Raw genomic sequence first — 25,067 nt, forward strand, 5'->3', positions numbered from 1 at the left:
AGGATTCTGTACTGTCAGTATAAAAATCTAGGTTATTTCTATTCTTCATAATATTTTTGTGACAAAGGGTTTCATGTATTGTGGAGTTAACATGGTTTTTACCCCCTTATACTGAATGTCTATTTTTTTTTCTTTTTTTTGAGATGGAGTCTCGCTCTGTCACCCAGGTTGGAGTACAGTGGTGTGATCTTGGCTCACTGCAAGCTCTGCCTTCCAGGTTCATGCCATTCTCCTGCCTCAGCCGCCTGAGTAGCTGGGACAACAGGTGCTCACCACCACGCCAGGCTAATTTTTTTGTATTTTTAGTAGAGACGAGGTTTCACCGTGTTAGCCAGGATGGTCTCGATCTCCTGACTTCGTGATCCGCCTGTCTCGGCCTCCCAAAGTGCTGAGATTACAGGCATGAGCCACCGCGCCCGGCCTGAATGTCTATTTTTTAAATATAGGTTTTTCTCCTTACTTGTGTCCACCTCGGTTGTCTCCAATTCTTGTGAATGTCTGTTGAACTTAAAAAAAAAACTTGTTTATGATGTTTCTTATCGTCTACTTGTACTACAGTAATTGATATCTGGGATTTATTTCCCCATCGATATATCCAGGCTGTTGCCCAGGCTGGAGTGCAATGATGTTATCACAGGTCACTGCAACCTTGACCTCCCAGGCTCCAGTGATCCTCCCATCTCAGCCTCCTGAATAGTTGGTGGGAGTGCACCACCATGCCCAGCTAATTTTTGTACTTTTTGTAGAGACAGGGTTTTGTCATATTGCCTGGGCTGGTCTTGAACTCCTGAGCTCAAGCAATCCTCCCACCTTGGCCTCCTAGAGTGCAGGGATTACTTACTGGTGTGAGCCACTGTGCCCAGCATTCATTTATTGATAGACATTTCACTGAACAGTTACTGCCTACAGGGTGTTATTCTAGCTGCTGAAGATACAGTGATAAGCAAGAAATATTGCCTGCTCTTGAGAAGATCACAAGGAAGAAATACACATGTAATCAGTCAAGTATACAGATGCAGATAGATGATATAGGGCTAAAATAATGGTTTGCCCAAAGTGCTATGGGAACATTGAGGAGGAGCACCTAGCCAGCAGGTTAAGGCAGGCTAGTGGTGGAGGGCAGGGAAGTCTTCCAAGAGTGGTGCGGGAGACACACGAACAGCATTGAAAGGAGAAGTGACTTTGCCATGTGGAAGTGAAGGGCAGAGGCCTCTGGCAGAGGGCATGGGAGCTCCTTGATGTGATGTCACCTCGGTTCTCCCTGCCTGGTTCCATCTCATGCACATGCACTTGGTGATTTTAAGGGATCTGAAAATAATACAGGAACTGCAGCTTGCTGTTTCTGGTTCTCTAGGCCTTGCACGTGGACATCTGAAAGAGAAATGAAAGGATGAGAATCAGGCATGGTCTCTAGATGTTTTGGTGGGAAATCATTGAAATCTTGGCTCACAAGAAGAGTGTGCTCCCTCAGGAATTTCCATTTTTTAAGCCATCTGTTCCTCATGTAGCAAGATCCTGGAAAGGGGTATTGAGGAGTCAGAGCAGGAATGAAGAAACGTGGACTCTCCTGGTTTTAGCTGCCTGCATGTCCCAAAGGAAATGAAGTGGGTGCTCCTCCCTGTGGGTTAGGACATGCTCACGTTTTATATGTTGGAGGACACGTCCTTTCCCTTTATTTGTTTCAATCATTTGGGTAATTTCCACTATTCTAATTATTTTTTGAAAGCATGCAATCTTTAATTCTTTATCTAATGATTTGGAGCCCCTGGGGGTTCAATTTAGATTCTTCATACAGAGGAGAATGTCTGCAATAAGGAGTGATTTATGTCATGGTGGAGAAATAACAAAAACAGGCAAATCACCTCTCAGAAAGTAAACAGTGGAGGTTTTCTCCAACTTCCTACTACTCAGCCAAGAAGGATGAGATTTAAGGTTATAAGGACTATTTAAAAAGTGTGTAACTACTATTCACAATAGCAAAGACATGGAATCAATCTAAATGCCCATCAGTGGTAGACTGGATAAGGAAAATGAAGTACATAATACACTATGTAATACTATGCAGATGTAAAGGAACAAGACCATGTCCTTTGCAGCAACATGGATGGAGCTGGAGACCATTATCCGTAGCAAACTAATGCAGGAACAGAAAATCAAACATCCATGTTCTCATTTATAAGTGGGAGCAAAATGATACGAACACATGGACACACTGAGGGGAACAACACGCACAGGGCCTGTTGGAAGGTGGAGGGTGGGAGGAGGGAGACGATCAGGAAAAATAGCTAATGGGTACTGGCTTAATACCTTGGTGTTGAAATAATCTGTACAACAAACCCCCATGACACAAGTTTACCTATATAACAAACCTGCAGATGTACACCTAATCTGAAAAGTAAATTTTTAAAAAGTTTACTATCTTTTGTACATATCCAGTATTTCTTTGGTGTTTTACCAGTAGATAGAAATAGATGCCACTGTATCATTACGAAACAAAAAATCAATGTGTGTCATGCTTAATTTAGGTCCTCTCCAATGGACATGAGGTTTTTATTGCTCTCTTTCACTGAGTCTGCCTTTCTCTGCGTGTGCTGGAGTGAAAATTAATCAGCCCTTCTGGTCATGAGCAGATTGCATGTTTGTGCTGTCTGTCTGTCTGCCTCTGCAGAGCTGGGCGGAGCTGTAGAGGAGCCACCAGAGAGCAGAGGGCCAGAACTGCTGAAGTTTTTGTCTGAATGTTCACACCGGAATCTGGTCGGGGGGAATTGAGAAACCAGAACAGGAATGAAGAAATGTGGGCTCTCCTGGTTTGAACTGCCTGCACTTCCAGAAGGAAATGAAGGGGTGTGCTCCCTCAGGAATACCACAGGGAAGGGAGGAACTTATTTTAAGTAAAATGCAGCACCACGCTAATAATAATTTTAAAAACTATAGCCTTAGAGGTTTTTCTTTTTAATAGCAGACATAACCCTATTTATCACATCACTTATTTTATTGAGACCATCCTGGCTAACATGGTGAAACCCTGTGTCTACCAAAAAATACAAAAAATTAGCCAGGTGTGGTGTCAGGTGCCCATAATCTCAGCTACTCAGGAGGCTGAGGCAGGAGAATCACTTGAACCTGGGAGGTGGAGGTTGCAGTGAGCCGAGATCACGCCACTGCACTCCAGCCTGGGCAACAGAGCAAGACTCCATCTCAAAATAAAAAAAATTTTTTAAAAATAATCCTGTGGCAAAATCCATAAAATTGACTAATATACTAGCCTTGAAATATGCTAAGGTGTTACAATTATGCCCTTTACATTTATATACATATATATATACACTATATAGAGATGAAATTTGAGACTTCATAATAGTGGTAGCATATGTCCAAGGTTTTTGAGTGTTTTTGGCAAAGCAGAAAGAACATGCATATGAATATGTAACTGGTTTTGTGTATGTCAAAAATGGGCTTTAAACTCATGGTAAGCAATGTTCAGAATGTTACGTAGCTCAACCTAGACTAGGTCTTCAGTAGAACCTTAGCTTTTTAAACTCATTTCAAAGTAAATAAATTCCATAAGGGCTATGTGGATTCAGTCTTGAGGACAAAGAGCGAAAGGTAATTCTCTGAAGATTTTGTTGTCATTGTTTTTAAGAACATGATTAGGCCGGATGCAGTGGCTTACACCTGTAATCCCAGGGTTCTGGGAGACCTGAGGCCAGGAGTTCAAGACTAGCTTGGGCAACATAGTGAGGCCTCAGCTCTATCAAAAAAAAAAAAAAAAAGTTTAAAATTAGCTGGACATGGTGGTATGCATCTGTAGTCCCAGCTACAGCAGAGGCTGAGGTGGGAGGATCACTTGAGCCCAGGAAGACCCTGTCTCCAAAAAAAAAAAAAAAAAAGAATATTATTAAAGGTAATGAGACAATGAGACCAACCATATGCTAAACAAGAATAAAAATTTAGAGACAAAAATCTAATAACTTTTAAAAAAATAACTATTTCATGAATGCAACAATACTTACTGAGTTCTACTAACACCATGTTGGGCACCAGAGACATTTGATCCCTAGGCAAAGGTCAGAAGAAGGAAGAATGGCTTCTTTCCTAAAGGAGCTTACACTGTAGCGGAGAAGGCAGAAAAGAAATCTGGGGGCTGTGAGGAGCTCACTGGGAGCCCTGGAGACAAAGTAGGGGCACGGGTTGAGATGAGAGGATTGTCAGGCAGAGAAACAACTTTCCTGGACCCAGCATGGGGGTGGGGCGAAAAGTCACAACACTTACATTGAATATTTGTACCAGTTAACTTAGGTTTCTATACATGATGCATTACTTGATTAGGTAAGTTAAATTTACTTGGTTCCTGCTAAAATACATAGTACCCTCAAGTGGAAATTAAAAAACAAGAACAAGCCACAGGTCTCCCGGATGCTGATTATATTTGCTAAGTGTTTTGTGACTTGTACACACGTGTCTGCATTATCAGCTAGCTTAAATTCGGTAGTCATACCAAAGAATATGTAGTACAATGCTGTTTAAAGAAATTTATTTTATTATTTAACTTTTAAAGTCTCTAATACGCCTTCTAAGAAGGGTTCTGGCTCAGAAAATTGCAGAAGAAAATCGAGTAGAGAACTAGAATTACAGAAACCTAAGAAATACTTTTACTAAGCTTTCTTTACACAAGAAAATGCACGGAAATGAATTACACATGGATACCAATTTGTGATTTTTAAAAACTTGTAATTTTTAAAATTAAGATAAAAATCAGTTTATTTCTTTTGAATACTTTTTTGTTTTGTTTTACTTCACCCTTTACTAAGCTGTTAGCTTGGTCTGTTGTGCTTACTGCTACATCCTCAGCATCTAGTACAGTTCCTGACACATATATGCACTTAATAAGTATTTGTCGAATGAATATTGTTGAGTAAATAAGATGAAGGTCAATACAGAAGTTCAGCACTATCAGGCTATACACATAATACAGACTATTATAAAAAACTAGAATGAAGCAGTTCCTTTTAACGACGGAGAAATGTCAGTAACATACTTTGAGCACAATATAGCTAATTTCACAACTGGTCTTTAAATATATCTATAATCAATTTAATGTTTTTCTTTGTTACCAGAGTTGTTCAAAACGTGCATTTTACCTATCAAAGCTCAACCAAATGAGCTTTAAGAAATCTGCACATTTGAATGTACTTCATTTTAAAAGATTCTGGTTTTGGATTAACTCTGGATTTCACCCTATGGGAAATTTTGTAAATATTTCCAACTTAAAAAAAAACTGTGAAGCCCCAGCGCTAAGAGTAAACGATGCATTGGAATTTCAACAGGATTTCTGTAACTCTGAAATAATCTTTAGCATTTCTTCTTCCCCCCCACCCCCTCAGTGTAGGAGCATTCCAGTCCAAGTTTCTGGGAGATCGCTATCGAATCTTATGACACTGGGGTGAGAAGTTTTGCCGGGTTGAAATGAGGGGGGCGTCACTTTAATAGTCTGGAATTCCGGAGACTTTATGTCAATTCTTAAAAATTCGAGCCTGTAGAAGGCTGCGCTGTCAAGAGACCGGAGTTGCGAGTGTCTGGGTGACGTCCGTCCTCCTGGAAGGTGGGATCCGGGTGGCAGGTCGCTGGGCGGCGACTCCGGCCGGGCTCACAGCGCCGTGCCCGCCCTGCTCATCGGCCCTACCCAGCGTCCCTCCCAGACCGACGACCGCCTGGGAAGCCTGGAGCTCCCAGCCCGCTGCACAGCCCGGCTCCGCTCCACAGTCCCCCACTGCCACCGGCCAGGGCAAAACCGGGCGAGCTGGCGAGACCCGGCTGCAGGACCGAATCGCGCCGACACTTGACGGCGCTCCCCGCCCCTCCCTGCCGCCGTCTCCGCCCCCGTCCGGTCGGATTCCGGCGCCCGCCGCCGCCGCCGCCGCGGCCGCCGCCACCGCCGCCGATCTCGGAGGCTTGTCCCTCGCCGCCCACCGTAGCCCCGGCGCTCGGCCGGTCGCCGTTTCCAAGATGGCCGCGGCGCGCACGGCTCCTGCGGCGGGGTAGAGGCGGAGGCGGAGCCGAGTCACTCCCGCACTTCGGCACTCCGGTGCCCCGCGCCAGGCTGCAGCTTACTGCCCGCCGCGGCCATGCGGGGCTCCGTGCACGGATGAGAGAAGCCGCTGCCGCGCTGGTCCCTCCTCCCGCCTTTGCCGTCACGCCTGCCGCCGCCATGGAGGAGCCGCCGCCACCGCCGCCGCCGCCACCACCGCCGCCGCCGGAACCCGAGACCGAGTCAGAACCCGAGTGCTGCTTGGCGGCGAGGTGAGTGTGGCGGCCGCAGTCGGTCGCTCGCAGACAGCGGGGCGGGTCCTGGCCCGAACTCGGTCGGGCCCGAGGGCCTCTGCTTCCCGCCAGGTGGGGAGGGAAGCATCCAGGCTCTGCAGGCTGGGGCGGGAGGGGCGCGGTGCATCCATGGGTCCCAGGGGACCGCGGCTCTGAGTCTGTCCGGCGACTCCTCCCGGGGTTGCAGCTCCGCAGTGTTCTGCTCGAGCGTGTGGCCAGCTCCCCTTCCCTTGCAGGCTCCCCCAGCTCACCCTCAACGTTGCGGGGGCTGGGAGCAGAGTGCGGCTGCCTCCCCTGCCGCTAGCTTCGGAAGAGTGGCCTCACTGAAATGCCTCTCATCATTGCTAAACGAAAGTGGTCCCTCCCCTCTGCCTTCATTCGAGTAAATGAGACATTCGGAAATCGAGTGCGTCCTGGCTATTTCCCCGCGTTCTCCTCCTTTTCTCCTTTTGCCCGCTCCAGAGAATGCCTGTCATCTCTTCGGTGAGAAACTGCACTTAGACTATGCAGGCAGATACGTTGCTTTCCTTTTCTGAGGGCCCCTTACTGTCTTTTAGTGCTAATATTGTGCAGATTGTTGCTCACACGTGCACAAAAGTAAGGATTCATTTGTCTAAAACTTTGCTACTGCAGGAAGCTCTAAGGTGGAACTTCGGTAACCAAAGCATTTGTTGCTTTTTCTTCCATACTCTATTAACGTATTTTTATGTCTTTATTTTTTTTTTAATTGGGAGAACAAACTCACCATAACTGAGAATTTCCCTCTTTTTACGTGCCTATGTTTGTATGTTCAAATGTCCTCTTACTCCCTGTCCTTTGCATCCCAGAGTAAACTTGCGAACTGCTGCCCCCTGTCCCCTGTAATGAAAATACCTCGGCAGCTCCTCTTGGCATCTTATGGTCTTGCTCTGTAGTTCTAGGAATAAAGCAGTAAAGTGTCCTCTTTTTCCTGCTTAAAGAAAATTCACATCTGTAGCTGTAGTTAGAACTGAACACAGGACCCATATTCTTGCTTGTCATCATTCAGTTGGCCCAAACAAATTTGTTTTATTTTTATAAGCTGTGAAGAAATTAGTTGCCTCTCTTAATTCTGAGATAGTTCTGGGTACTTTTAAGGAACAACTTCTCTGAATAATGGTACAGGGTGTAATGAGAATTCCTTTGGTTCCTTTTGAATACATCTTGTATTTTTAGGAATTTTGTCGGAAAGTTTATTATAAATTTGTTAACGGATCAGTTTGTGAGCAATTTTGATACCTTTTTCTTTAAAATTAATAGTGAACACTTAATGCTTAAAATAGGCCATTGTCTTTACTTCTATTAACCCATTTAATCTTTTCAACAACCCTATGAGGTAGGTCCTGTTATACTCTCTTTTTTTACAGATGAGGAAACTGAGGCACACAGGTTAAGTATCTTGTCCAGGGTTTCACAGCTGGTAATGAAGAAAGGTCTGGCTGCACAGCCCGTGTCTTTAACCACCATGAAGAATTCATTATCCAAATGGGCAGATCAGAAATTAGAATTCTGTATAACCCTACTCCGGAAAGAAATGGACATGAACAATCTTAGGTAAAAGCGAGATGGGCAGAGAGATGAAAATGTGCTGCGAAAATGACTGCTTCTTCAGTGTTAAAAAAAAAAAAAAAAAAAAAAGATTTTTCAGTCAGGCTTCTGTCTTTGTTATAATAAAAATAGGTCAGGATAATGGGTTTCATCCAACTGTAAGTGAACAGCAGTGTATGGAACAAGAAGATCTGAGAAATATTTTTCTTAGCAACATTGCAGTTAATTTTACAATAGAAAATCTGTAAAACAGATTACTTGACAAAGCTGTTGTTTTCTCTTTTTTATGTCCTCATTGTCACCACCTGCTCTTCAATACATAGAACTGACCTCTGACAGAATTACTGTAGATCTTTGGTAAAAGATGTTGCAGGGGCAATCCAGTTGTTCATTTGAACTTTTTTTTTTTTAACCATTTTAGAGGAGCTCAGTGTACGTGTTCAAAATGTGTGAAATGCCACCTTTTTTTTTTTTTACAATTTTCTTTTGTATTTTATTTTATTTCAATAGTTTTTGGGGTACAGGTGTTTTTTGGTTACATGAATAAGTTCTCTAGTGGTGATTTCTAAGATTTTGGTGCACCTGTCACCCAAGCAGTGTACACTGTACCAAATATGTAGTCTATCCCTCACCCCGCTCTGAGCCTTCTCCCGAGTCCCCAAAGTCCATTATATCATTCTTAACGCCTTTGCATCCTCCTAGCTTAGCTCTCACTTATAAGTGAATACGATATTTGGTTTTCCATTCCTGAGTGACTTCACAATAATGGCCTCCAGCTCCATCCAAGTTGCTACAGTTGCCATTATTTCGTTCTGTTTCATGGCAGAGTAGTATTCCATGGTGTATATATGCCACATTTTCTTTATCCACTCATTGGTTGATGGGCATTTAGGTTGGTTCCATATTTTTGCGGTTGTGAATTGTGAATTGCTGCTATAAACGTGTGTACATGTGTCTTTTTCATATGATTAGTTGTTTTCTTTTGGGTAGATACTCAGTAGTGGGATTGCTGGATCAAATGGTAGTTCTACTTTTAGTTTTTAGGTTTTTTTAGTTTTTTTTGAGACAGAGTCTTTCTCTGTTGCCCAGGCTGGAGTGCAGTGGCGTGATCTTGGCTCACTGCAACCTCTGCCTCCCGAGTTCGAGCAATTCTCCTGCCTCAGCCTCCCGGATAGTTGGGATTATAGGTGCCTGCCACCAGGCCCAGCTCATTTTTGTATTTTTAGTAGAGACAAGGTTTCACCAAGTTGGTCAGGCTGGTCTTGAACTCCTGACCTCGTGATCCGCCCATCTTGGCCTCCCAAAGTGCTGGGATTACAGGCGTGAGCCACTGCACCTGGCCAGTTTTTTAAGGAATCTCCGTATTGTTTTCCACGGTGGTTGTGCTAGTTTACATTCCCACCAGCAGTGTAAAAGAGTTCCCTTCTCACCACATCCATGCCATTGTCTATTTTTTTAATTATTATTTTTAAATTATGGCCATTCTTGCAGGAGTAAGGTGGTATCTCATTGTGGTTTTAATTTGCATTTCCCTGATAATTAGTGATGTTGAGCATTTTTTCTTATGTTTGTTGAAAATGTGTGAAATGCCACCTTTTAATACATTGGAAACCAATAATGTGATAATTTATGCTACCAGGTTAACTGGTTTTGCCACAGACTAGAATAAAACTCTGTTTGCCATCTTTGTCATGTACTTTATGTCTGTGTGTCATTGATTAGGAAGGTTGTATTAATGCACAGGCCTTTTGTAGAATTCAGGCCTGTACATGTTGGCCTCCAAAGCTGTGCAGCAAGTGCGCCATCGTGGCAGGTGCAGCCAGCCCGGCACATCTGCCTGGTGTGTGCTTTCCTCCTGACCCAAGAGTGTTATGCAGTGACCCAGCAACACAAAACAGGCAGAGAGGTCATAGTACTCTATTCTGGTTTTATTGCTTGCTGTCAGTTGCGGATACTTCTGTCCTTATTTTTGATAAAGAATTCATGATAAGGATAGCTGTTGTTATTGTTAGTGATTAAATTTTGAAATAAACATTGCATATCATTTCTTTTTCAAGCTTCTGGGGCAGTTTTAGGAGGATCCTGAGGTGACTAGGAGAGCTATTAAAACTAATTTGGAACAGTTTACCTTTGTGACTTATTGGATCTGTACACCTAAAACACAGAATAAATTGGATATTAAGGCTAATATAATGCTCTTGTTTACTGTAACCTTTCATTTAAGATATTTATATTAAAAATAGCCTCATTGTTCTCATTGTCCTTATGAATACATGCTGCATAAATTTAACAAATTAACTTTTTTTTTTAAAAAATGAATTGATTATTTACTTTATATATTTATTGTAAATTCATTTGAAAAACTGGGTTTCACTACTAAAAAACTAGTTGAATGTCGTCACTCCTAGGCGATTTGCTCTGCCTCTCAGCTTGAATGTCCACGTTGAGCCTGTGTGTTTCAGTCTTGACCTTGTATGTCACCTGTTCTCCCTGGCGAAGTCAGCCTCCTGTGGCGCTCCAGACTGTTGGTGCAGCATCAGTGATGGTCATGGCTTCACACCACTGTAACAGTAGATATCATTGGCGGGGGTGGCGTTAGGCAAAGAAGAGTCACCAAACAGCAGTGATGGCAGAAACTTCATGTTTTCAACCGGGGACTTGTCACTTAGGAGGACTTTGTGGTTCCCTTTAATTTTCTGTCTTTGTTAGAGGCCACTCTGTTTCCTTCATATATGTTCTCATGGTGTCCTGCAAATCTTGTTCTGATCTCTGCTGAAATATGGGGATATAAAGATCTTGCCTGCTCATTGGATACATTTGTTGTAATAACTTCCTGTTATTTAATAATTCCTTATTCCTCATGACTATGATTTTACTCATAGCATTCTATTGTCTCAGCCTTGTCATTTGACCAGGTAGTATGTATGCTGTTTAAAGACTCCTTAACGTTGCCTATCAGTAGGCTACTGGAAGTAGTTTCTTTAAAGAGAAAATGGAATACATGAGAGAAGGAGATTAGCTGAAGACTCCGTAGGTCTTTATAAGCTGGCACACCCTTGGCACGATAATCAAGGCCCAGACACTCACTGTGCTTCGCTTCTCAGGCACAGATACTTGGCTTTGTCTGTACACCTGGTTAGTCAGTGTATTCTCTTGCCTGTAGAAAGCCACAGTATAATTAAGAGATTGATTAGTAAGCATGATATTAGCAAGGGAAATGAGTTGAATGATCCCGGTGACTCATGTTAGCAGACCAATGAGGTGGGCTTGCATCCCTATCAGGTGCCCTGCTTCTGAATGAGAGGCAGTGCGATCCAGACTTACTCATAGGTTTTTATTTTCTAGGCATCACACAGGCTGCTTTTTTCCCTCGTGTCACAAACTTTCCTCAGTTGTTTGGGTTATAGTATGTTTGTTTTTAATCTTCAGTCTTTATAACAAACCTTGCTTTTCCTGCTTTAATTTGGGAGTATATTTTATCCTTCTCCCTTTAAGATTTTTTTTTTTTTTAAACCTCAGTGGTACGGTACATTTTTACTAATGGTGAGTCTCAGAGAATCACCTTATTGTCTCCATCCCCCACCCAATATTCTCCCCATAATCTCTGTCCCACCACCCCTCGCCAAGAATCCTTTAACATAGTTTCTCAGAACAGTGTGGCAAAGATGTCAGTGGTTGGTGCTTTCATAAAATTCTTTTTGAATATTGTGTTCAAAAAGGATCATGATGGTATGTGGCTTTTCTGGAATTAAGTCATAAAATTAAATTTAAAAAAATTAGAACCACTTCAGAATTCTGTCCAGTTATTAAAAACTGTGTTTTTAAATAATGTTTAGTGACATGTGAAAATGCTCATGATACAACTCCTTTTTGGGGTGGTACCTGAGTATCTATTTTTAAGAAGATTCTCAAGTATTTCTGATGTATACATACTCACCACTGTGTTCAGCAAAAACAAGCAGACTATAAAACAGAATTTGCAGAAGATGGGAGCCAAAATTTGAGGTGGTTGTTCATCTCATACACATATTTGTCCACCAGCTGTGTCTGCCCTACTTCACTGTCTTCCTTCTGCCTTATTTGGGGGAATTCCTCTCTTGACTCAGACTACATGGTACATATTGGAGCTGTCCTCTTCTTACAGATGCCAGGCCATAGGCATGACACTTGACCCAGTCCAGGCCAATTAGGTTTCTTTCCTGGGATTTTTCAAATTGGAGCTGGGAGAGAGAAAAGCGCATTTTACTGAAATATATGCTGAGAAATCATGAGCCTAGAGCTAGCTTCCTGAAGCTCCTACAGAGGACCTGGTCTCAGACAGTGATGTTAATCCCCAGAGAAAAGCAGAGAGGCTGAGAGAGGTCTATGGCCAGTTGCCTTTAAAATAAGTAAATAAATAAAAATAAATAAAGAGATGGCAGTCTCCATATGTTACCCAGGCTGGATTCAGACTTCTGGGCTTAAAGAATTCTTTTGCCTCGGCCTCCCAAATAGGTGGTACTACAGGTGCGCACCACCACACTGTCAGCCAGTTGCCCTTTTATGCTAGATTTGTCCCTATTTTTCTCTTGATTTGATGTGAGCTAATCTCTCTTTGTGCTTAAACTATTAATTTGAGTTAAGCTTCTTAAAACCCTAATACTCAGTGTGATCCTATTTTAAAAAGTGTATGTGCATAGAAAAAAGATATAAAGAATACATACTAATTTTTCCTAAAACTTTTTATGATGAACGTGTTACACATTTTATTTTAAAATAAAAAGCTAATCAGAGAGCCTAAATTCTTAACTAGCTCATTTATAATTTGAAGTTTTCTTACGTTGAATTGTTACTAAAATTGAAATTGATGAGAGTCCCTGTGATATAAAGAGAATATTGTTGCCAAATTTTAAATTATTTTATTTATTTTTGGTATCTGTGAACTATCTGAGCTGGCTGTAGCAAGCTGCTTTTAAAAAACTACTTCAGCTTGGGTAATAGAGTATGCAGATTAGAAACAACTCCAGTAACAAAACAAACACAGGACTTACGTTAGGGTGGTCTTTTACATTAATAGAAATACTTAAAATCTAGAACTGTGTTCTCAACATGTATATTGTGTTAAAATGCTTTCCCCATTTTAAGGGGGGTACTTGAAATGTCTGTATTTTAAAAGGTACATTATTCCACTGGCAGTGAGTATGGTAGGTGCATTTTTAGACCTCTGCAGATCTCACACTGTGTAATCGAGTGCCTTTGCCTTTAAATATTTATTCACTAGCAGGCGACATGAAGTTTTGTTTTTGAATTACAAGAACATTCATGTTTTGCAATTTGCAGACCTACCTGAGCAGTATTGGTTTCATGGGTCATATGGATGCCACATGTTTATAAATTAGCAGGGAAAGCTATTAAGAATATATTAGGCAGTCTATCAAAAGCATTTCATACATGGATTTCATTTCAGACAAAAGAAGCCTTCTGTGGAGAAAAGTCGATACTAAGCTTTAAAGCTGATCAGATTTGATGTTTTCAGTGGAAGCTTTTTTGTGTGTGAGCAGGCTATTTGAAGATACTGCTGAAATGTAGAACTTTCTGAATAGGGCTTGTTAGAGGACAGCTAGTTTAGAGTTGTCAAATTAATAGAAATTGTCAACCTTTTTAGTCTTTCAGTGGGGAACTTTTGGACGATAGTACATTTATTTTATTTAAAATCCTAAAGTGTTTTTATGTGGGAACATAAAAATGTAGATATAACTTGGTTTTCTCACACAATTTTTGGAGTTAGTTTGTTATATGTGTAAGTATTTAGTTCTTACTCAGATAAGGATTTAAACATTTGCTAATACAAGTTCTTACAGATGGTAGGACTCTTAGTGTTCATTTCATCCAACTTCCTAGCCATTGCTTATAGAATTACAAGAGTTGAGCTCTTATAAGATCATTTGGGCTGTGCATCTCGTTTTAGAGATGAGAAAAATGGCCTAGAGGGGCTGCAGCTTTCCCAGCTGACAGCTTAGGCTCCAGATCTGCAGGCCCTTCTTGCCTTACCCTCGCATCGCCATGTGCTCCCCTGGTCAAGGTCCAAAGCCAAGGTGTTCTCCAGCCACCTGCCATACATAGCCCAGCTTAAGCCCATGTGCACAGTTACTTGGCAACCGTGGAATGCTGTATTTTCTGGATGAATTGGACTCAACAGGATCAAATGAGATGAAAGATTTGTTTTCAGAAAAAAATGCAAATAGAAAATGTGAAATCCTCTTAAAACTCATCATCCACAACGTTTTTCCCCCATGAAACTTTTCTTGCTCACAGAATAAAGAAGAGCCAATGCTCAGAAATTTTAAGATATGTTGTTATTTTCAGGGGTCGGTCTGTAGATCGAGAAGACAGTAAGATCCTAACTTCTGGTCTGCAGTAGTGGTTTTGAAACTGTGGTTATGGTTGTGACCTACAGTAAGAAATATATTTTATGACAGTGCGTGTGTGCCTTATAACCAAAAGAAAACAATTTTGAAACAATATTTGACCTTGCAATATATGATACTCAATTCTTATTCTGTTCTATTAAAAATTGTTCATCATAACCTACTAAATTGATTTTATTACTCACAAATGGGTTGTGACCCTCAGTTTTAAAAGCATAGCTCTACCCAAAATAAAATGGATGCTGTTGTACTTAGTACCTTGTCCGTTGAGACTGAGTCAGGAGAACAAGTACACTATTTGTCTACTAAATGATCAAATGGAATTTTGAAGAAGCCCGGCAATACTTACTTCTTGAAGACAGCATTCTTACCCGAAGGCAAGAGTAAGAATGTATCTATGCTTGTCTCTCAAGGTTGTTCTCTTGGCTGCTTATCCTTCAACTACAAGAATTGTAAAGATCAGCTTAAAATCTAGGATTAATTTTAGAGTAAAATTGGGATTGGCATTATGTGAATAATTTAGGTAATTTGTTGATCTTTCTCTGAAACACTAACCTGTGTTTAAAATTTTTCACATAGAGCAGTCCTTAAGAAAAGAAAGGAACTCATTTTCCCCTGATATATATACACACATATATGTGTACACCATATATATACACACATATGTGTACACACACATACACACATGTGTACACCCATATATACACACATGTGTACACCCATATATGCACACGTGTACACACATATACACATGTGTATGCACACATACATACACATGGGTACACACACGTGTACACATATATACAAATATGTATATTATAATATACACATATGTACACACATATCTAGTGTATAATATGCACATATATGCACACATATATAGTCCATATAATATATAATTTACACATATGTATATAATATATATTATATATTATACACATATATGTATATATGTATACTATAATATACACATATAATATATGTGTATATAAGTATATATGTATATACATATATATGTGTACACATATATAAGAAATAATCCAAATCCAAATACTGAAAAATTTACAAAAAAGTTTACAAAAATATTTTTATCAAGTTATTAATTATAGGTGGAATCATGTATATCTCAAACTATGTGTTATAAATGTTATCAAATAAACAATATATTTCACATCTATATATTCTGTATATGCATGATATATATGTCATATGTAATCTATGTTAGGGTACAGCAGTTTCACTTTAGGTCTTAAGCATTGCTTACTTTAGGGTCCACCTTGACATTTCCCCCGCTTCCCCCCAGAATAGATGAGATCCTTCTGTTATGTGTCCTCAGAGCCCCTGCAGTTTGCCACCATTTGTAATTATATATTTGTGTACATATTTGTTTATTATGTTTGCCTTCAGTAAACTCCATGAGGGCTGGGGCATCATCTTTTGTTTTGCTTACTTTTATAGCCTAATTCCTGGCTTGTTGCCTAACAGCAAGTTCTTTGCTGATACTTGTATGAAGGAGGCAGAGCATAGGTTTTGGTAGTAGATAGGCTTTGAATGTTACCTTTTGATTGCTAGCAGTAGGATTGTGGGGAAGTCATTTAGCCTCTCTCAGTCTGTTTCCTCATTTGAAAGGCAAAAATAATAACATCTTCCTAGGTTGTTATTAAGATTAAGTAGTTCCTCTTCTATAGTAAGTGCTCAGTATTAGCTGTTATTATTACATTTTTCTTTTCTTCCTCTTTTTGGGCTTAAGGTGAAAGAGGCAAGTCCTATAGTGATTTTCTTAAAAAGCCACCAAATACGCATTGAGGCTGGATACTTTTAAAAATAGCTGCAATAATCTCCATTCAAGAAACATTCCCCCCATGTCTGCAGAAGCCATAGAAATAAGAAAAAGGTTTTTTGGTTTTTTTTTTGGATCTAGCTTTTCCAGATTCTCTCTCTTACTTTAGTTGTGGTTTATTCTGCATATTATTCCTACAGGTGTTTGAAATTCTGACTGGCCCTTGGATCGTCATAAATCATGCTACTAAATTAAGAACTGTAACGCTACTGATTGTGATTGTTTAGGTTAATAGGCACCGCTGTCTTTTTCTGCGGAAATTCTTTTTAGTTCATTTAACTTGTGTCTTTATAACTTGGATTAATTTTCTTTTCATTTTTTAAATGTTATACACTGTAAGAGGAATAGTTTTCAGATTGATCTAGCCACTACCTAAGAAAAATGAATGAAATCTTTTCACTTAATAAAACTAGATTGATCTAGCTACTGCCTGAGAAAAGTGAGTGAAATCTTCTCGCTTAATAAAACTAACTTAATCAGTTAGAAATTTTCCTGATTATAAAGGTAACCTGTATCTATTATGGAAAACTATGAATCATATAAAGAAGAAAATAACCAATTCTAATTCTGCCGTCTAAAAATAGTTACCATTAACATTTTGGCTTTTTTTTGTTTTGAGATGGAGTCTCGCTCTGTCACCCAGGCTGGAGTGCAGTGGCGTGGTCTCGGCTCACTGCAAGCTCCGCCTCCTGGGTTCATGCCATTCTCCTGCCTCAGCCTCCCGAGTAGCTGGGACTACAGGCGCCTGCCACATGCCCGGCTAATTTTTTGTATTTTTAGTAGAGACGGGTTTTCACTATGTTAGCCATGATGGTCTCGATCTTCTGACCTTGTGATCCACCCGCCTCGGCCTCCCAAAGTGCTGGGATTACAGGCGTGAGCCACCGCACCCAGCCGGCATGTTTCTTTTCTGTGTATTTTTTTGTATACAGTTTATTTTTACAAGCTGCCATATCATGAGCATTTTCCTATGACAGACAATGGCAAACTGTATTCCTCTAGATGTATATCCCATAATTTAATAGTTTGAATTTGATAACATGATAGAACAATGGTTTGTGACATATATGATTCCACTTACAATTAGTGACTTGATGCAAATATTTTTGTGAATTTTTCAGTATTTTGGATTGTTTCTTTAGGATAGCTTCCTAGGTCATAAGATATTTAGAGTTTTAAGGCTTTTGAGAGGTGTTGCCATATTTCTTTCTAGAAAGGTATTAAGTTATTCATAGCAGTGTGAAAGACAAAATGCACTGGATAATTTTATTTACAAAAGCATATTCTCCTAAATTGTAATGAGGTATAGATAGCTTAAGAGGAAAGGGCTCCTTATATATTCAGAAAATAAAACATTAATAACAGCAACAATATTCTCAACAGAATCCACGGTCATCCTTGATTAGTTCATTCAGTCCTATGTAATTCTTTTTCCACTTGATCTTTAGTTAGCAGTCTCATGAATTTATCTTCTTCTTGATTAGAGTTCTAGAAATCCTGAGTCAGTCCACTGTTATCTTCTCAAAGTTGTTTAAACATTACATCAGAAGACTGTACTGCAAGGTACCTGGCATAGTCCTTTTCCTTGGGTCCCAAGACAGCTCTTCTTTGTTGAAGACAGGCACTCTGGCCTGTAGCTGATTGTAAGTGCTGTCAGGGAAGCGGCAAGGTAAAACAAAAACCTATCTGTAGATGACAAAATAACTTAAAGTGGCTGTGGTTAACTTATTACTATAATTTTCAAAAGTGAAAGATCCAATGAGATTTCATTATAAGAATAAAGCAATTAGTAAGGATATTTGGTTGTTTCTTTGTTATACAAGACAAGATTAAAGTCATTCCAAAATTTTTTTAAACAAAATATTTATATAAACATAAGGATTCTATTTTCAAGAAAGAGTGGCTATTCCATTTTTATAAATTAGATGCAATATCCACTCTTTCTTGAAAATAGAGTTAATCTTTACTGGGAAATAAAAGTATATAATATATAATTACTGAGAAAAAGAAGTTTAGATATAACATATGATAGTTCTGATATATGCCAACAATATACCAAGCATATAGTTAAAATATACCAAGAATATCAGAGAAAGAGATTCTATAAGTCCGGAATATGTCCTGAACATCTATCTGTGCTTATTAATGAAACATCATAAGTAAGTAATGTGAATATCCAGTTGAAAACCACTGGCCTGGAAGATACTAGATTCAAGTTAAGTTGGGACCAAGTTAACATTTAAAAAACAAAACTGAAATTATGACCCATAATGCTGTGCTTTTGTCTAATATCGAACGAAGTAGCACCAGGACTCTGATAAATAGCAATGTATCATTGTCAGTGAGAGCACTGACAGTTTTCTGTTAACTTCTATAACAAGCAGAGTCTGAAATATTTACAACATTTTACCTATACACATTTAACCTAGAGAAGGCTAAGCATCTCTTCTGACTTGACAACTCATCAATAACAACATGACAGATAAACCTAATTATTTTCTAGCACTTCTTTTTTTAAAAGGTGAAAGAAGTCTTTGTGATTGTTTTGGGGGCCACCATCTGGGAAATCTCAAAGAGAGTTTTAGGTGCAAATGATATTTATGATTTGTTTTTGGTAAGGTAAAATATCAAAAGTTGTCAGGAGATTTGAAAACTTTAATTAAGATAGGATCGTGGGTTACCAAGAAATAATAGTTGACTTTATATTTAACCCAAGTGACAATAAATATTTTGAAAGTAAACATAAGTGGTAACATGATCGTAAAGAAACTTTCCTGAAAGAGAAACTTGTTCCTTAAATAATCAAGGACATAATAAGTCGGCATAAACCATAGAAGGTTTTCATAGTAAAACAGAGAATCTTGCTGTTTGTGCAGATAACGTAGAAAGTAAAGAATAACTTTTACAATCTTCTATTAAGAGCAAACCAGTAATCTGATAAACATTTGACATTGAAACAGAGAAAACACGATTTTAGTTTTGTATCAGTATAACATTTGATACTAAAGGTCTTTTTAAAAACCTTATTTAAAACTGCCAAACTTACCCAGTCTTGACGATGACAAATAAAATTCCCTTTCCATGAACCTTCTACAACTTTCTGTATCCAAAATGAACACATTCATTAATGGACTCAAAATAAGACACAAAAGTATATAAACTTTTTTTTTTTTTTTTTTTTTTTTTTTTTTTTTTTTTTGAGACAGGGTCTCACTCTGTTGCCCAGGCTGGGGTGCGGTGGTACCATCACGGCTCACTGCAGCCTCGACCTCCTGGGCTCAAGTGATCCTCCCACCTCAGCCTCCCCAGTAGATGGAACTATAGGCACATGTCACCAAGCGTGGCTAGTTTTTAAGTTTTTTGTAGAAATGGGGTTTCTCCACGTTGCCCAGGCTGGTCTCAAACTCCTGGGCTCAAGCAATCTGCCTGCCTGGGTCTCGCAAAGTGCTGGGATTAGAGGTGTGAGCCACCGTGCCCAGCTTTAGACTTAAATTGTATTTAATAATCAGTATTTTAGTACTCAGGAATGGTCTAGGTATCTAATGAATACCCATTGATTAAGTCAATTTAGTATCAGAAGTTTTAAATTACCTAGAGACCTTGGAAATTATCTTCAAACTGATGTGATTATTGAAATAAAGTTTGTCAGATAATGATTAAATTTGATTAAATACAAATTTACCTTTTTTAGAATCTTAAGCATTAAGTAGTAGTAACATTAGCTTATTTGATTAATAAACGTATAAGTTTAGGAAGGACATTCACAAGTAGAATAAAAATCTGTGCGTGTATTTAACACACTGATAAGTCAGAGAAGACATAGCTGTTTTTTTGTTTTTGTTTTTTGAGACAGAGTCTTGCTCTGTCGCCCAGGTTAGAGTACAGTGGTGAAATCTCGGCTCACTGCAACCTCCGCCTCCGAGGTTCAAACAATTCTCCTGCCTCAGCCTCCCAAGTAGCTGGGATTACAGGTGCCCGCCACTGTGCCTGGCTAATTTTTGTATTTTTAATAGAGACGGGGTTTTGCCATCTTGGCCAGTCTGGTTTCAAATTCCTGACCTCATGATCCCCCCCACCTTGGCCTCCCAAAGTGCTGGGATTACAGGTGTGAGCCACTGTGCCCGACCAACATAGCTGTTTTATTAAACCAACAATATAAACTAGTATCAGTTACTAAAGGTTTACCTAAATTGTGTGAATTTGAATTCTTAAACTGTTTCTGAGTTAGTTTCCATGATCCATGTCTTCTTTTTTCTCACATTGAATTAAAGGTTCAATTTCCTTGACTTCTGAGCATTTTAGGACTATTCAATTTATAGAAGGACAGCTGGCCTTCCGTATCTGTGGGTTCTGCATCTGTGGATTCAACCAACTGCAGATTGAAAATATTCAGAAAAAAGAATTCCTTCTGTGCTGAACACATACATTTTTATTCTTGTTATTATTCCCTAAATAATTCAGTGTAACAATCATATACATAGTAATTATGTTGTATTAGGTATTATAACTAATCTAGAAATAAAGTATATGGAAGGATGTGCATAGGTTATATGTAAATATCATCATTTTATATCAGACAGTTGAGCATCCCAGATTTTGTTTTTCCAAGGGAGGTCCTAGAATCAATCCCTCGTAGATACTGAAGGATGGCTGTATGTATCTGTGAGCCAGTCAGAATTGAGCTCTCTGCTTTAAGGGATTTTATAACCTATTTGAGAATATCATCTAGAGGTAGGAAAATATACAAAATCACATAATGAGATGTATAGGCCTTTCATAGTTACAAACAGACACAGAACACAAAGAGAAAGCCTATATATTCAGTTTTAAAATTTTAGTCATAGATCAAGCATACGCAAATGTAACATTCTCCAGTCCCGAGATCTGCTTCTTGGTGGTCATGAAATTCCTAATTGATTTGAGCTCAAAGTAGACAAATAGAAAAAAATAATCAGGTTCTCTGTCGTCTTTCCTAACAGAAAAAATATCCCTATTATAAACCATTAATTTGTTTATGGAGATTGACAAGCTGTAAAATCAAAAGTAACCAACAACAGAAATAAAGCAAATCTCAGAGTAAAAATCAGTTCCTTACTGTGCTGCAGATGAGCAAGGTCCAGAGCACAGGACCAGGAATTGTACTCATTGTTGTATCCACAGGTCACAGACCAGAAACAAGGCACAGGGGAACCAAGAGGCCTTGTCACTTGGGTGGAGTCAACAGGGATCTGAAGGCAAGGTCTTCATCCTGCTTGAGTCCTGGCATCAAAACAAAGGAAAAATACAGTGGACAGTTAAGGAGACGATTTTATTCAGGATATTGCAGTGGGGAAAAACATTCACTATTGAGGACTGTCTTGAAGAGGAGGGAGAAAACTTAGGGTTTTATAAAACGTGGGAATTACTGAGGAAGATGGGGGGGCTAATTTTACAATATGCAAGGACATGGTGGTCCTTTGAGGTTAGCCATTTCTTGGAACACAACGTGGATTTCCTATCCATTGCTCTCTTAAGGAGCACAGGGCTCAGATGAAGTTAAACAGTTGTCTCAAGTGATGGGTGTGTAAGTGCCCAACTCATTCTGTCCTTTATAACATAGAATATTTTCATTTGTATCAAATAGTTTGAAGTAATTAATTTTAAATACCCAGACATGATCCTGTATAGCCTCTGAAAATCTGTAAAGGTTTTTCTCCTTTTTAAAAAAATTGCTTTGGTTCATATTTGGTGCTTCTGCTCTTTAACAGACTTTGTTTCTAGTAAGGTCATGCTTATTTAACTTATAGATATTGAGCTGTTAGAGAGTAATATTTCATCAAACATAAAGGGCTATCAATTGTAATATGCAACATAAATTTTATATGTCACTAAGGAAAACTGCAATGAAGCAATGACACAGTGCTTTTTTATATCAGTTATAGGGTACGGTGAAATATCAGAGATGTTAAAATTAGGGAAAAACGTGTGTTTTAAAATCAGTGAAATATGGCCTTGACTCTTGCTTCTAATTAAACTTTTAATGTGGTAAATATGGTAAGGCATAGCTATTGTCGTCTTCTATAAAATTCTGGTAAACCCATAAAGAGTAGAAAGAAGGTAGAAGGCAGAAAGTGGGATGCAGTGATGATATTTATTATATAATATTTGATATAACTTCAGCCTACCAGTAGAAACCTTTGTTGGGTAGCAATTGCGTACTCATTTTCGCTGAGTGTTGTCTGATATTTCTCTTCTAGGAAGCTGTTTGTGATATTAATTTAACCGGTCTTTTGTTGGACTCTTAGGATGTTTCTGTTTCTTTTGCTGTTATGAATGAGGTTAAAAGCATTGTTTTTAGCTTAATCTTTATGTCTATTCAAGATGTTTTATTAGAGTAAAATCCTGGAAATATAATTACTGTATCAAAGTGTGTGTGTGTGTATAAATATATGTAAAATTATAGTCCATTTTATTCTTTACAGAATTTTACATATTGAATTTTATGTATAATGGGGGGAGCTGTATAAGCGTTGACATAATGTGGTAATAGATGAAACAGGAGCTGGCAGTTGACCAATTATGTAGGACCTTGTAGGTTCCCCTCTACTTTGTGTTTAAATTTTTGTATGATATTTATTGTTGTATAATTTAACAAAGACATACTAGTGTATATTACATGTGTAGCTTGATAAATTGTTCAAAAGCAAATACAGCATTATAAAGTTTACTTATGTGAACAAATAAAATGTGAGCAGCATCCTAGAAAATCTCTTCCTACTTCTTGCACACACTACCCTTTCTTTCCTCATTATCCTGACATTTACTGATATTTTACATCTACTACTTTCACTCAGCATGGTGCTTGTGAAGTTCATCTATGTTGTTTTGGTTGACAGGGGTGGTTCTTTCATTCTTGCTACTGTAAAATACTTGTTACTGTAAAATGTGTAACATTTTGCTCAATGGGTATAATGTTTATACCCATTGTATAGATGTATCATGGCATATTCATTTTTTTAAACCATCTGAACCTTTTTTTTTTTTTTGAGGCAGAATCTCGCTCTGTCACCAGGCTGGAGTGCAGTGGCACGATCTCGGCTCACTGCATCCTCCGCCTCACAGGTTCAAGAGATTCTCCTGCTTCAGCATCCCTAGTAGCTGGGACTACAGATGCGCGCCACCACGCCCAGCTAATTTTTGTATTTTTAGTAGAGACAGGGTTTCACACCTGTTGGCCAGGATGGCCTCCATCTGTTGACCTCGTGATCCACCCACCTCGGCCTCCCAAAGTGCTGGGATTACAGGTGTGAGTCACCGCACCCGGCCTGAACCATTTTTAAGGGTACAGTTCAGTAGCATTGTTAAGTACATTTATTTACACTATTGGTGCACCCAATCTCCAGAACTCTTTTTATGTTGCAAAACTGAAACTCTATACCCATTAAATAACAACTCCCCATCTACCCCGGTAAACACTGTTCTACTTTACAGTTTCATGAATTTAACTACTCTAGATATCTCATGTTAAGTGGAATCATAGAGTATTTGTCTTTTTCTGATTGGCTTATTTCACTTGGTGTAATTTTCTTAAGGTTCATCCATGTTACAGGGTGTCAGAGCTTTCTTCCTTTTTAAGACTGAATAATATTCCATTGTGTGTACATATCACACTTCATTTATCCATTCATCCATTGATGAACACTTTGGTTGCTTCTATCTTTTGGAATATGTGCATTTAAAAAAAATCCTTGAAATGCTCTTCAGAATATTTGTGCCAATTTCCACCAGGAATATATGAGTTTATTCTTGACATTACAATAATAATTTTTAAGTCTTTGCTAGTTTGATAAATTAAAAAGCCCCTGAGAACACATGGACATGGGGAGGGGAACAACACTTACTGGGGCCTGTCCGGGGAAGGAGGTGGCGGGGGAGAGCACTAGGGAATAGAGCTAATGCATGCTGGGCTTAATACCTAGGTGATGGATTGATAGGTGCCGCAAACCACCATGGCACATGTTTGCCTGTGTAACAAACCTGCACGTCCTGCACATGTACCCTGGGACTTAAAAAAAATAAAAAAGAAAAAGCTCTTAGTTTTAAATTCTTACATTTTAAATTGTGAGGTTGAATGCTGTTTATGTCACTCAGCTATTTACATTTCTCCCTATTGTGTTTTAAAAATTATTCATGTATCCTCTTGACTGTACTACTTGAGAGTAGTAACTATTATCATAGGTATTCCATTTATCCCCGAAGTGCCTGGTACTATATGCACCACATGAGATGCCCAGGATGTTTGGTAAATAAATCAGTAACTTTCTTTGTTGATGTATTAGAACCTCATAAAATTGTATGCTTATCATATTTTTTGGTTTGTTACAACTTTTTTAAAAGTATTTCTTAAATAGTTATGTAATAAATAATCTCAAATAATATTTGTTAGAAACTATCCAATTATCCCTATTTTAGGCTAATAAAAATGTTTATTTTTAATAAACATTTCTTGGGTCAAAACAATATAGTGTATATGTTTTGTTTCTTTCAAATGTTTTTTAAAAAGTTCACTTAAAAATCATGTTATTCCATTAAATTTTGTTTTCCTACTTAGTCCAGGTTTATTGCACAATTGCCTACTCTTTATTTTTGTTTAATCAGAGCAGATAAGCTTGACTGTTACTAAACCTAGGTGGAGAATCATTACTAATCACTTTGCTATATTTACTATGACTAACCCCTGTTAAATACTCAAACAGTAATAGTTTATTTAAGAAGTTTAAAGAAGAATTTATCCTGCTACATGCAGATGTCTGATAGAACCTACTTGTAGGTTGCAATTTTATGCAATTTTTGAATTCACAACTCTGGAAATTTTGAGTTAAGGTTAATTCATTGAAGGCTGTGAGATTATTTTTATTGTGTATAGCTTTGGGTGTGCTTTTTTTTTTTTTTTT

General features: G+C 38.8%; 1 protein-coding gene across 14 annotated transcripts in view; it reads left to right on the top strand.

Annotated features, from left to right (window-relative positions):
- The first annotated feature begins 5,411 nt into the window (after positions 1 to 5,411).
- Positions 5,412 to 25,067, top strand: part of MAP3K4 (mitogen-activated protein kinase kinase kinase 4) — a 127,953-nt gene continuing 108,297 nt past the window's right edge. For 5 of the 14 annotated variants that reach the window (XM_063666810.1, XM_063666812.1, XM_063666814.1 and 2 more), the window contains exon 1: positions 5,988 to 6,300. In XM_063666810.1, the coding sequence (XP_063522880.1) occupies positions 6,146 to 6,300 (155 nt within the window). In that variant the 5' untranslated portion in view covers positions 5,988 to 6,145. Of the gene's footprint in view, positions 6,301 to 25,067 lie in introns of all 14 variants that reach the window. The other 9 variants (XM_063666808.1, XM_063666813.1, XM_054490489.2 and 6 more) reach the window with 6 other exon arrangements.

The sequence above is a fragment of the Pongo pygmaeus genome, chromosome 5 (genome assembly GCF_028885625.2).
Source record: "Pongo pygmaeus isolate AG05252 chromosome 5, NHGRI_mPonPyg2-v2.0_pri, whole genome shotgun sequence".
NCBI classification, from domain to species: Eukaryota; Metazoa; Chordata; class Mammalia; order Primates; family Hominidae; genus Pongo; species Pongo pygmaeus.